This window comes from Meles meles, chromosome 9, assembly GCF_922984935.1.
Source record: "Meles meles chromosome 9, mMelMel3.1 paternal haplotype, whole genome shotgun sequence".
NCBI lineage: Eukaryota > Metazoa > Chordata > Mammalia > Carnivora > Mustelidae > Meles > Meles meles.
In genome coordinates this window covers 9,286,323-9,299,693 of record NC_060074.1, presented here as the reverse complement: position 1 = coordinate 9,299,693, position 13,371 = coordinate 9,286,323, and the positions used below count along the sequence as shown (strand labels likewise).

Here is a 13,371-nt window from a genome sequence, read left to right as displayed (position 1 = left end):
TCTTTTGATTTTGTGTCTTGGTAGTGGGAAGCCTCTTGACCTAACATAGCATAGGACCTCATCATAGGCCTGAACTTGCTGCTGGTACACAGGAATGTATTTCTGTCATTGTGTCTGTGTTTTCACAATAATCAATGGGAGAAGTAAAGGAGAAAGGAGGAAGCATCCACTGTGCACAAGATATTACGGACAACCTTGTGAATTTATCTCTTTTTTTCTTTCCTGGGAGGCAGCTTTTATTGCTCTCATTTTATAGATGAGAAAACAAACTCTAAGTGAAATTAAGAAACTTGCCCGGGGTCCCGTGCTTAGAAATTAAAATGTTAGACTATAACAGATCTCTGTGCTTCCGATAAATTACCAAGTCCACGTTGTCTTTAATGATTCCCCCCTCCCCCAGTTTAACAGAGAAGTCGCCCCCAAAATATTCTGATTGTGTCAGTATGTTTGGGACTGAACTGATAGAAGATTATATTAGTTCATTCAGCTGCTAGTCTGTGTTAGATTATTAGATGGGTAGATATAAATACAAGAATATATTTAGTACCTCTGGAACATATTATTTCACAAACAAGAAAGAACTTGCAGGAATTCATATGTAGCCTGAGGCTTATGCATTATAATTTTTCAGTCTGACGTTCCGGTTTGTCTGTTTCAATAATTATCCCCAGCCTCTTTCTGGTGAGCTCCTTGGAGCGGTCTCCAGTGGTGACCCGGGAGGCTTAGCCCTTCACGTGGGTGGTTGTGGGATTTGGGGTGAGCGAGCATTTCAGCGGTAGTTTCTTCCTTGCAGGCCTACAACGGGCACCACCAAGCCTTGGAAGTCCTTCTGCAGTCGTTGGTGGACCTGGACATCAGGGATGAGAAAGGCCGCACCGCTCTGGACCTGGCTGCCTTTAAGGGACACACAGAGTGTGTGGAAGCACTTGTCAATCAGGGCGCGTCCATCTTTGTGAAAGACAATGTAACCAAAAGAACCCCACTCCATGCCTCAGGTGGGTCCTGTCAGGAGTCCGGTTGCAAGTCGAAGGAAAACGATGGCAGCATTTCCTTTCATCCCCGCTTTTATAAAATTTCAGTTTTCTTTCTATATCAACTCTGCCTACACTCTTCCAAAATGCTTTTGGCCCCACTGTCCACTTGAACAGGATTAGTGTTCTCTAGCCAGAGAGGCTCTAGCCTTCCTCTTTTGGAAGAGTTTTAGGTTCACAGCAAAACTGAGAGGAAGGTACAGAGATGTTCTATATGTTTCCTGTCACCCGCACACATGCGCAGACTTCCCCATTACCAGTAACCCTCCCCAGAGTGTTTCATTCGTTACAATTGCTAAACCTCCAGGGACCCATCATAATTATCCAAAGTCCTCGGTTACATTAGGGTCCGTTCTTGGTGCTCTCCCTTCTGTGAATGTGGACAAATGTATGATGATGTAGATCCAGCATTATGCTATCATATAAAGGAAGATACAGAAACACTGCCCTAAAAATCCTCCGCACCCTATCTTGCCTTCTTAACTCAGAAGAGAGTTCAGAATTTTGACCAGTGGCTATCCCAAAACTTCCTAAAGAGGAAGCAGGGCATAATGTCATCTTCCAATGAGTTACAAAGACAAAATCACACAGCGTTTTATAGCAAAAAATCAACAATTTTTTTCACAGCTATTTCATAAAAAGTCATCAGACAGCAATCTAATCGGTACATCATTCTGCCAGTCTAAATGATGCTTCTTAGCTTTTGCTCTGGTGCTGATTCTTGATGCATCATGTGTAAAAATAGAGACTCTTAAAAGTACATGTGTAGATCAAAAAGTAAGTAATTTGCCTTTTCTGGGACTTTTCTCCAGTAGACATAAAATAAAATTCCGTCAAGACATTTCTGGATGAATACACAGATATAAAGGTAACGTGGGAGAACCTGTAGCTCAGCGAAGGCATGAATTCCTTTTGGGTCAGGAATTCAATGATATCAGCCTTTGATCAGGATGGTAGATCCTGTCTCATAAGGAGAAATAACTATCTTATTCAGACCATGGAATAATGGGTGGATTGGGGAACAAAGAAGCAGAGACAGTTTTTCGAAAAGACTTGTTACTTGATTCTTGTTACTTGGAAAAAAAATGTTAGTTCTTGTGAAACTATTTCCATATATATCCTTGAATTTCCAAACCACTGAAGAAAAGCAATATAGAGATTGAAAAAACATGGTATTGCCTAATTACCTGGAAACAATTATTCCTGGAAAAAACTTGAGCCATGAGGTCAGTAATGGTTGGTAAGGTTAAACGATAAATTCTCATTTCCCATCACACATTGTGTTTTGGTATTCTTGACATTATTGTAAAGTATCATTGTGAAGTTTGGTGTTCAGGGCATTCTTGGTATTATTATAAAGTTCAAATTTAATTCTCCTTAAAGATGAATTGTATGTTATTATGGCAAACATTCTCCTTTAGCTACAATGTACAGTATTTCCTGCCAGTTACAAAAGGCCTATTTCGATGGCGGGACATTGTCCTTGTATACCGGTAAACAATGAAGGATGATCCTAGTCGTGCATTCGCCACCGTGACACGGGTTGTGGGCCAATGGAGCCCCCTGGTGGCCAAGACGACTCACTCCTCTTGGATTTCCCTCACGTCATTCATTAGAGACGCTCGGGCTGTCCTTTGACTCTGTTCTCCACAAGATGTCTGCTGTGCAGAAGCTTTGCTTGCGCTTCCAGAATCTTTTCCAATTTGAGAGGCAGTTTGATTGTTTCAAATTCTGGGAGTACTGGGAGGGCCCGGAGCCAGGATGGAGCGTAGAGTTTTGGCACAGAGAGTTGCAGTGACAGTTGTGGCCTGTGAGCAACATGAGAAATGGCTGTCACTCAACGCTGGGGAGAGACCGGGCTGGTCTGAGACCAAGCTGGAGTGCGCAGGGCGCAGCCCAAGGAGATGCTAGCGTCTTTTTGCTAGAAGGCAGCTGGGGAAAACGTGTGTGGGAAGCGAATGAGAATTCTAGTGCTGCTACACTTCTGTAGTAGAGAGAAAATTACCCGAGGGCCACGAGCTAAAGCAGTGGCTTTGGAACCCCACACCCCGCCCACAAAACAACGAAACAAAACAAAAACCACCTTAGAAATGGGTTTGTTCTCCAGCATTCCTGGATGATTTTCTTCTCTTTTTCTGTGTAGCGAAAAACTAAACGTCTTAGGAACACTTAGGATTATGAGTATTTCAAGAATGTCAAATTGATATGGGAAGAGAGATCCATGAAAACACACGGGACCTGCCTTCTCAGGCCCCACTGTCTGTACTGTTCAGCTATCAGTCCTCTGCCCATCATGTCCTTGTAAGCATCCGTTGAATTCTTGCGTGTTTTACCAGTGGCAAGAGATTTAGTGTAATTTTTCAAACGAGAAAACAACAGCAGCCCCAGCGGTGTATTGCCCGTACCCGGTTCACAAAGTGTCCTCCTGAGACACAGAACCGGAACGCTGCGGGACGAGCTCAATGCTGCGGTCTGCACAATGTGGGCATTATTCCCGCCGTTCAGTTGAGTTGTGTCGAGGACTGTGAACTAACTCTAATGGGCATTGTCCCTGGAAGACGTGCCGCTGTTCAGTTCGCTTTCTCTCACCACCCGCGGGCAATCAAAATGTAAGACGCGGCTCTTAGAAGAACCTTCATCAGCCGAACACAGCTGCGGCTGTTCCCTTCCCTCGTGGGGTAAAAGCAGCGCGTTTTATGGTGTTCGCATTGTTCAGAAAGGAGAGAAGGTCACCTTGGGGGTTTTGAACATATTTGTTCTCATCCTACTCCCTCGATGGAAAGCCATGTTTTCTGTAAGGCTGTGGGTTCCAGTCAACAAGCTGGAGGAAATACCTTAGCCCAGCGGGTTATCGTCCCCGGAGGCTGGCTTCCCTGCCCTGGAGACACCACCACTGCGCAAAGTAGTATCTCGCCTGGCGCGCCCCAGGAGCGCGACCTTGTATTGACCCCGGCTGGTCAAGGCCAGCATTAGGGCCGCTTTCCTGCAAATGTGAAGCGACTGGAGGGAAAGAAGGCAGGACCCGTTCTGTGTCTCTCCCTTCCTCCTCTCCTCTGCTCCTCGCTTCCCTCCTCTCTCCCGTCCTATTCTGCTCCCCTTCTCCGCTCCTTCTTCTTAAAAAGGGTGGGAGGCAGGCTGGACACGGGATTATTAGGAATTGGGTGACTCTCTTGGGGGAACACGACGAACAGCTGAACATTTGGGAGAGGTCATCAGCCCCACACAAGAAGGTAAGAGAGGACATCCGTTTTCCAGAACAAACTCTCAGTACAGGAACCAGGAAGAAGTTAGGGGAGGACCGAAGTGCCCGATAGGAAGGAAGGGGAGGAAGAATCGAGTGATGCAGACGCTGGGGCGCTGGCAGCAGCGACTGAAACGACTAACCTGAAGTCCAGATAAACTTCACTTTGGAGGGATATGTGTGGTGCTGGTCTGTTAAGAAGATGTCCGCTCTTTTCTTTTCCAGTAATTAACGGTCACACACTGTGTTTGCGGCTCTTACTAGAAATTGCAGACAACCCAGAAGCCATTGACGTGAAGGACGCCAAAGGACAGTGAGTGTTCTTCATCCCGGCCTGGGGGTGGCGGTTCAGTCCCAACAGGCAGTTGGTCGTGTTTGTTACACAGCTAGGCGGGCGGACGCTGGATTCCAGTTTGAGGTGTACGTTTGGGGGAAATTCATAGTTGAGAGCCCTAGAACAATGAGGGGGCTTTGCACTGGCGTGTATAGCCAAGGAAAGTACGGAAAGGGATGTATCTTGATGACGAGGAACCAGCTTTTCATGTCTGTGACCAGGAGTCCTGGCCCTGCTTTCATTTGTTTCTTCTTTGTATCCATTTTTACTGTCTTCTGAAGCTGCGGCATTCCCATTTTTTAAACTCATGATGACAGTAGGACAGACCTCGAGAGGTTATCTCTATCATAAAAAAAAATATTTTTATCATTTCTGAGTTTGTTTTTCCATAGCATTTTCCATCTGTTAGCCCATCCCCCCACCCAGTCTTCCGGAAATGCAGCGCCAAAAACAAAGCATGGAGTGACTCACCCCAGATGCGTGAATTAGATCAGAGTTAAAACGAGAACCTCACCTCCCGGGTCTGACACTCTGTTTTTTTCCCTCTGGACTTGTCAGGCTTTTCTTCACGGCAAGGAAGCTTTGATGAAGTAAAATCTTAAGCAGTTCAAGGTAGAAACTATGAAAGTAGAACTAAGATGATAGGAGCTGAGAGTCTCCTGTGTAGACACACTCCCTGCTCAGTGATTATTTGGAGAATGCCACGCAGTTTTGAAAATGATGGGATTAACATGAACAGTTTGAGAAGGAACCTTCCCCTGTTCCACCTGGACCCCAACACCATTCCAGGCGGCCTTTACAGAGCAGGGATGGGGATAGCTTGCTCCATGCAGCATGGAGCGAACTGGGGACACTCGGAAAATATTAAGCAATTGTTAAGAGAGAAAGAGAAGAGAGAGGGGTCCTCCCTCTGGAAGTAAGGGATGGGTTTGTGTTTGTTCGATTTCCCCGATCTTCTGCCTGGTTCATCTCTCTGCCTAGAACCCCGCTGATGCTTGCCGTGGCGTACGGACACATTGATGCCGTTTCACTATTACTTGAAAAGGAAGCCAATGTAGATGCTGTTGACCTGATGGGCTGCACAGCTTTACACAGAGGGGTACGTGCCTTTCCTCAGCTTTAGTGAAGCAATTTTGCAGTGAGCTCGTTTCCTCTTTTTTCCCCCATATGAAGCTTTAGTAAAAAGGTTGTTCCCTAAGATAAGTAATTAATCTCAGCCAGTCGGTAGAACATGCAACTCTTGATCTCCGGGTCACGAGTTGAAGCCCCACGTCGACTACAGAGATGACAAAGAAAGAAAGAAAGAAAGAAAGAAAGATAGATTACAAAACCTTCTGCAAAGGTAAAATAACAGCTACTCCTAGGTCTTGCTTTTCAGAGTTCATGTTAGGTTGTGATAATGGATACACGAACACCCGCTGTTGGTGGGATTGGTTCTGGTTTGTGATTATGCACACATCCTAGAAAATTTGCAAAAAAAAAAAAAAAAAAGGCTCAAAGAAGAAAGTCACGATCACTGGTAATCTTACCCCCTGGAGATAACTACATGCTGGTGTATGTATCACCAGTCTTTTTTGCTGTATAGGGGTTTCTTTTGAATTTAAAAAGAGAATACTGAAGATGCTATTTGAAACCTGCTTTTTTTCTCAAAGTAAATCAAGGACCTTTTTCCATGTCACTAAATATTTTTATACCCCGTTATTTTAATCTCCCATTGTGTGCAGGAGGTGAAATTTATTCTGATGATTACCTAGTTTTCAGTGGCCACGCTATTTCTAATTGTTCTTTATTGCAAACGTTGGCCCATTTGCCACCCAAAATATGCATACTGTGGATGATTCGCCACACATATCTGCTGAAGTTTTTCTAAACCATGCCAAACTAAATGAAACAAAAACAGAAATCATCAAGTTGCTGCTTGGGAATGGTGCCGAATACTATGATGAATGAAAAGACAAACACTAAGCGGTCAATGTCATAATCATCGTTAACGGCTTCCTGTGGGCGGAGCCACAGGCTGGGAGACTTACTGTCTCGAGTCGTTGTTGCTGTTCCCGCTTACAGGTGGATGAAGTGAGGCACAGACAGGCAGATGGATGTGCCCAGGGTTTACATGAGGCACAGACAGGCAGATGGATGTGCCCAGGGTTTACAAGCGGGAGGCCGGGGCTCCACCTGTACCTCCCTGATTCTAAAAGCCGGTATTTTCCGCTCTAGCAGGAGACCCTTCAGGTTTATGTTTGGAGAGTCTAGAGATGTTGCTAAGATGCTGGTGTGTTCGCAGACTTCTCTGTCGTGACTCCTGCTGGGGTTGTCCCCCTCTGTCCTCTGACCGATCCCCGATAAGGCCCAGGCGTCTGTCCGCTCACTGGGAGCCGAGCCTCACATAGTCACCGCCTTGCTTCCTGCATCTCTGCCCTTCTGAGATGTGTCTTGTGTTTTTCATTGCGCTGCATCAGATTATGACAGGCCACGAGGAGTGTGTGCAAATGCTGCTGGAGCAGGAAGTGTCGATTCTGTGTAAAGACTCCAGAGGGAGGACCCCGCTGCACTACGCGGCTGCTCGCGGCCACGCCACGTGGCTGAGCGAGCTGCTGCAGATGGCACTGTCCGAGGAGGACTGTTCTTTCAAGGACAACCAAGGCTACACGCCGCTGCACTGGGCTTGTTACAATGGTGAGTGCACTGCCCTTTGCCTGATTCCAGTAGATTCCCTACCTGGCACGGCTGTGGTCTCAGCGGAGGTGAGAATGTACTGTGACGTCCTAAACCATGGTTTCTGACCTTTCTGAACCTGTGATACCTTTTTACTTTTTTGAGCTTTTCCCTTCCTGACTACCATGATGCCCTATTTTTGTTACAACATGTAACTCCCACTCAGAACCTCTGGTGAGCTGAAGTAACTATTTTTAATCAGGGTTTCTAGTTTACTGGGTAAACGAGAGCGCCTACAAGGAATTAAAATAATACAGCTAAAAACAAACAAAAAAATTGATGTAATGATCTGTTACAGTTGCCTAGTAGTATACACATGATTTTTCTTTTCGGCATTTCTTTTTATGTCCTCTATCCCCTGTTTATTTAATTGCACTTGTTGTTTGGGAGATTTTAAATTTCTCGTTTCACGTATTTGAGTAAAAAAGGAAAATGCATACTAATTGGAACATATCGAAAATACTGAAGTGCCCAAAGTTGTCTCCATTTCCAAATTTACCTTCTGATGTAATTCGGTAGGTATCTTTCGTAATTTTCCCTTGAGAATAATAAATAAATACAAATTGTATATGCATCTATTTTTGAAAACTAGAATCATAGCACAAATATTATATAACTTGCTTTTTTGGTACTGTTTACGTAAGTTTCTACTGGAGGTACTCTTACAGGTCGATATGTATCAGTGTACGTGGGTCTTTTTCATAGTTGTCTATCTTATAGCATGCAGCGGGATACGTAGACACACGTGTGAATGTGTATACTAGAATTTATTGTTTATTCATACCAGATCCTTGTTGATGAGCATTCAGGTTGTTTTCAGGTTTTTTCTGATTACAAACAATGCTTCAGTGTGTGTCTTCGTATTATGGTACTGGAAATTCTGTCAGTTACATTTCCAAAAGTGAAATTATTGGTAAGAGAGCATGTATATTTTTTAATTTTAGCGAATTATACTATATTGCTTTTCAAAAGAGTATAAAAGTGTATTACTCCATCAGACATGTATATAAAACTTACTACTTTCTTAAGCCTTTGCCAGCTCAAGACAATATTATCTTTTTTAAAATTTTTGCCAATTTGAAGGGCAAGAAACAGGCACCTCATTATTTCAAATTGCATTTCTCTGATAGTGTATTTCTTTATGTATTTGAATTTCCTTTTCCTCTTCTGGACATGCCTCTTTCATCTGTTGCCCATTTTTTTCCTATTGAGTTCATCATTTCTCATATGTTTGTAGTCAAGACCTTGTCTTAGAAATAGAAACCCTCCACTTGTTAAGTATGCTGCAAACGTTTTCTCTCTCTCATTTGTCTTTGTTCCTTGTTTATGAAACCCTTTTCCATGCAGAGATTTTGAACTTTTATTAGTTGAATCTGTCAAATTTTTTCTTTTATTGCACAAAGGTTTCCAATGTTTAAGAAACTCCCCGCCCCACAATTTTATGTGGATAATTTCCCGAATACTTCTTACTTGGTTTCTATAATTTTATTTTTCCATTTTCAATTCTTCTATTAAAATTTTCACTCAGAAACTCTGATTATTAGGAACAAAAAGGTTTTGGGGGTGTTCTCATATATTGACGTCAGACCTTTCATTATGCTTTCATTATAGTCCTCCTTTTTTCAGTAAGAGCAAGTTTTCTCCTATTCAGCCATTGGCAGATTATGATTTTTTTTTTCCACTTACTAATGGATGAGAGCTCCCCTAACCACCATCTGAGTCAAGCTGTGAAGTTCTCTAGCACTAGAAAACCTACCGGAAGGGGAAGACACATTAAGAGTGCTGATTACAGGGGGGTGGGAGGTTGGGGGAACCAGGTGGTGAGTAGTAGGGAGGGCACGTATTGCATGGAGCACTGGGTGTGGTGCAAAAATAATGAATACTGTTACGCTGAAAAGAAATTTAAAAAAAAAAAAAAAGAGTGCTGATTACAGACCCCATCCCCTCCCCTGGAGCAGGTCTCTCTCTTGTTAGGCCACTTCAGGTGCATACAGGGAAGGAGGATCTGTCCTTTCCCAAGCAATCTCCTTTCCAGTACAGTATTCTAGATCCAGGGTTCAAGCTCCCATCTTCCCAGATCCCTTCCACTGAGCACTTTGAATATTGACATTTGTGCAAGGGTCCCCCGTCCTCCCTACACAGACCTTAGGTTAGGATTCACAATGGTCTCCAAGGAATGGTAGGTTTAGATGCTGCCCTGAGAGAGGTCCTTTGGGGGGGATTCATACTCCTAGAGGGGTTGAAGTGTTTGGGATTATTTGAGTGAGGGTTGGATGTAGCTGGAAAGCTAAACAGTGTAACTTGAATCAAGTTAGGGGATTTTATATTCATTACTTCATATGCCTCTCCATCTTCCTAAAAGCAGTTTCAACTTTTCTCTCTATAGGTTCAAGAAAGGTGTGACTTGTATTTTAACACTTAAAATTATCCAATCTCCATAATTCTGGGATAGATCATAAGTGAACTCTAATTTAGCGCTCAATTCAGCCAAGAAGAGGTTCAGGACAATAGTCTGTATTCCGGAGCCAAACAGCATCGCCTTCTTGCTCCTGTTGTTCAAGGCACATTGTCTCACAAACCACAGTTAGGTTTTTTATCAACCAAAAAGCCCATCATCCTGTGACACAGGGGACATCATCCTGTGACATGAGAAACTGAGACTCACAGATCCTAAGTGGGTTGCCTGAGTCATGTAACAAGTAAGCGGACAGAGCTGGGGCCTTACTCAACTCAAATTCGGTTGATTTAGAAACTGTTGTCATTTTGTTGAAAATAATCCCTCATATTCATTAATCTACTTATTAAAAAAAATACTTATTGGGTGCATTCCGTTTGCCAGGATCTGATCTTGGTGCCATTTTAAACACTTCCATCGTATTTTATAGTCAAAGTCCTTTCACCTGCATTGTCTCCAATACCGTTTTCTATCCATCGCATCTTCTTTCCTGAATGAGGTTGCAGAATTGTAAGTGAACCCACTCATGTGGGTGAACGGAGAATTTCCCGTTGTAAACATGGGCAAACTGAGGCATGCCTATGTCAGGCATCTCTCTCTTGAGAGCTGAGAATGACATCGAATCTATTCTACTTGCAAATGAGGTCCCTTCTTTATCTCTTTCTCTCCTCTAGAACATATGGCCTTCCCTGTCTCATGATGTCTCCGAACACCTGTGAGCATGATTAATGACATTGTGGCATTTTGTTTATTCCGTGGAGAATGACTATTCAGCCAATTCAGGGAAATTCATAAGCCAGAATTCAGTACTTAACGACAGCCACAAAAATAGATTGTGTTGAACGAAATTTCTTTCTTGGAAGTTCTCTAAATTCTGTTGATTCCTTGCAGGTAATGAAAACTGTATAGAGGTACTTTTGGAGCAAAAATGTTTTCGCAAATTTATCGGTAATCCCTTCACTCCACTGCACTGTGCAATGTAAGTAGAAATGCTGGGACTTGATGGTGTTGCTTTAATCCTTTTAACTGTATACAGAGAGGTTGCTTCTCTGGGAAGGGACAGGCTTTTAGGCTATAGGAAAGACCAATATATTCCACTTTGCTGCTAATGGCAAATGGGTCTGATAGCAAAGTGTGGTCCTGAGCGTTAATGATTGTCCAGGAGCTTTTTGTGGAGTGTCCAGGTTCCCAGGCAGGTCACATGTCACCTGAGAGAAACTACATGAAGGGTTCTGGGTGACTAAGAGGCACATTGCGCCCCAGGTGGGGAGCTCTCCAGAGGTGACACACGTTTGTGTCCCAAATTCTAAACACAAGTTGGGGTTAACAGCAACATACCTATGGATGATTAGAAGACATTTTATGCCAGGAAGACTTTTTGTATATTGTAATTCTCCATTCTTCCTACGTTATAAGTTCTTTTTCGATAAATGCACTTTGTGCTGCCGTCATGGTATGAACCATCGTTTAGCGGGTATAGTGGCTTCAAGGCAGACTTCCGTGGTAGGCCTGGGGGAACGTGGTCTCCTGGGGCCCGCTTCGTCTTTGCATTGTCTGCAGGCTTCACGTGCCGCTGATCGTCTGATTGAAAGGTACTGCAGGCATAAAGCGGATGAATAAAGAGTAAGGAATAAAGGGTAGGGGTGATTTTAAACCTGAAGGAACCCTGTCTTTGTCACTTTGGTACCCCCCCAAAAATCTAAGCGATCCCTTGCGTAAGTGGTGTGCGGTAAACTCCTTCCTGGAGGTAGGGTTCTGAGGAAATGCTGGGGTTCCAGAATGTGTGCTGTTAGAACGGTTCAGATGATTAAAGAAGATATTTGAAGTGATACAAACTTTATTTTACACTTCATGAAGCAGACCGTTTCCACTTGCAAGAGTTCCGAGAACTGCAGAGTGAGGCAGAAAACCGGAAGTTTCCACAAAATAACAGGAAACAGGGAAGAGAAGGAGTAAAAATACCTGATTAGCTAGGGTTACATATCCGGCCTTATTTGAGGTCTCGGAGGAATGGGGCCATCACCCATCTCTCTTGGTAATTATTCATGAGTTAACGAGATGGTCTGACCTCTGGGAAGATGGAACATTTACAAGAACATGAAACCTGAAAGGAAAGGGGTTTTTTACTGATGTTGTTTCCCAGGATCAGTGGTGCCCGGTCTACTGAGTAGGTTCATGTGGGATCCGTTTGGCAGTTCTTCCTCCCCACTTTGATCAACCTCTGGTCAACCAAGAGGTTTGGGCAAAGGTGTTGTTGCAAGTTATTCTCAGCGACCATTGTCTCTTTGGGTCTCAGTCTCTAGTTCATGGGAGACAATGTCGGGTTTTCATTCTAGTTGGAGGGATACCATACGTTACCTGGCTTATGGTTGCATCCACTCATCCAAAACCCTTGAGAGAACAGACCAGGAAGATAATTATTAATAGTAAAAGTATTCCTAATGTTTGCAGGGCATGCCTGACTCAGGATCCCCATGAACCAAACCAACTAGAATTGCAGAAGTTAAGAAATAATCCCAGAGAGAGGACACTTCTTGAAGCCGGTTGGCCTGTTGATCAACTTATGCATTTATTTATTTGTCAAAAATATCAAAAGATTTTAAAATACTTAGTCAAATAGCATCATAGGTCACTGTGCAACAGTGCTTAGTTAACCATTCAACCAAAGTGATACAGCCAAGGATGTTAAAGATAAATACAGAAAGTTAGGTAGTGGCTCAAAAACAAACCAAAAACCTCCATGGCTCTTCTAGTGTTAGGAAGACTGGGCTTTCTTTTTTCTTTTTCTTTTTTTATTTTTTTAAGATTTCATTTATTTATTTGACAGACAGAGATCACAAGTAGGCAGAGAGGCAGGCAGAGAGAGAGGGGTAAGCAGGCTCCCTGCTGAGCAGAGAGCCCGATGCGGGGCTCGATCCCAGGACCCTGAGATCATGACCTGAGCCGAAGGCAGAGGCTTTAACCCATTGAGCCACCCAGGCACCCCAAGAAGACTGGGTTTTCTTAAGTAATTAAATATAAATTAAAAATTTATAAATAAAATATTAATAAATATATAAATATTTTAGTTATAATATAAAAACAAATATAAAATAAAAATAAAAATAATGTATAAAAATAAATTAAAGATTGATCAAGGTAGCCTAAAGCACAGTAAATTATTTTGGTAAGACATAGAATCTCTGCTTTTCAGGAGGGTTACTTAAGAGATTCAGAAAAGGGGCACCTGGGTGGCTCAGTGGGTTAAAACCTCTGCCTTCAGCTCAGGTCATGATCCTGGGGTCCTGGGATCGAACCCCGCATTGGGCTCTCTGCTCAGCAGGGAGCCTCCTTCCTACTCTCTCTCCGCCTCTCTGCCTACTTGTGATCTCTGTCTGTCAAATAAATAAATTTTTAAAGTCTTTTAAAAAAAGAGGTTAAAAAAAGCAACAAAAAAAGACTTTACTTACATTTTCTTATTAAGAGCAGATCAATAATCTAAGGGGGAAAAAACCCTTTGTTCCTTTAACAGAGAGAAAACCAAATTCTAATTTTGCACTAGTGTACTTTTGATATTAAAACTCGTTTTTTTTAAACTTAAGTAAATCCATTCCAC

The 13,371-nt window shown here is 43.1% G+C and overlaps 1 protein-coding gene across 4 annotated transcripts in view; it reads left to right on the top strand.

Annotated features, from left to right (window-relative positions):
- Positions 1 to 13,371, top strand: part of ANKRD44 (ankyrin repeat domain 44) — a 319,359-nt gene that overhangs the window by 288,547 nt on the left and 17,441 nt on the right. For all 4 annotated transcript variants that reach the window (XM_046018760.1, XM_046018759.1, XM_046018757.1 and 1 more), the window contains exons 18-22: positions 794 to 995; positions 4,498 to 4,585; positions 5,588 to 5,705; positions 7,066 to 7,282; positions 10,668 to 10,755. In XM_046018760.1, the coding sequence (XP_045874716.1) occupies positions 794 to 995; positions 4,498 to 4,585; positions 5,588 to 5,705; positions 7,066 to 7,282; positions 10,668 to 10,755 (713 nt within the window). The remainder of the gene's footprint in view (positions 1 to 793; positions 996 to 4,497; positions 4,586 to 5,587; positions 5,706 to 7,065; positions 7,283 to 10,667; positions 10,756 to 13,371) is intronic.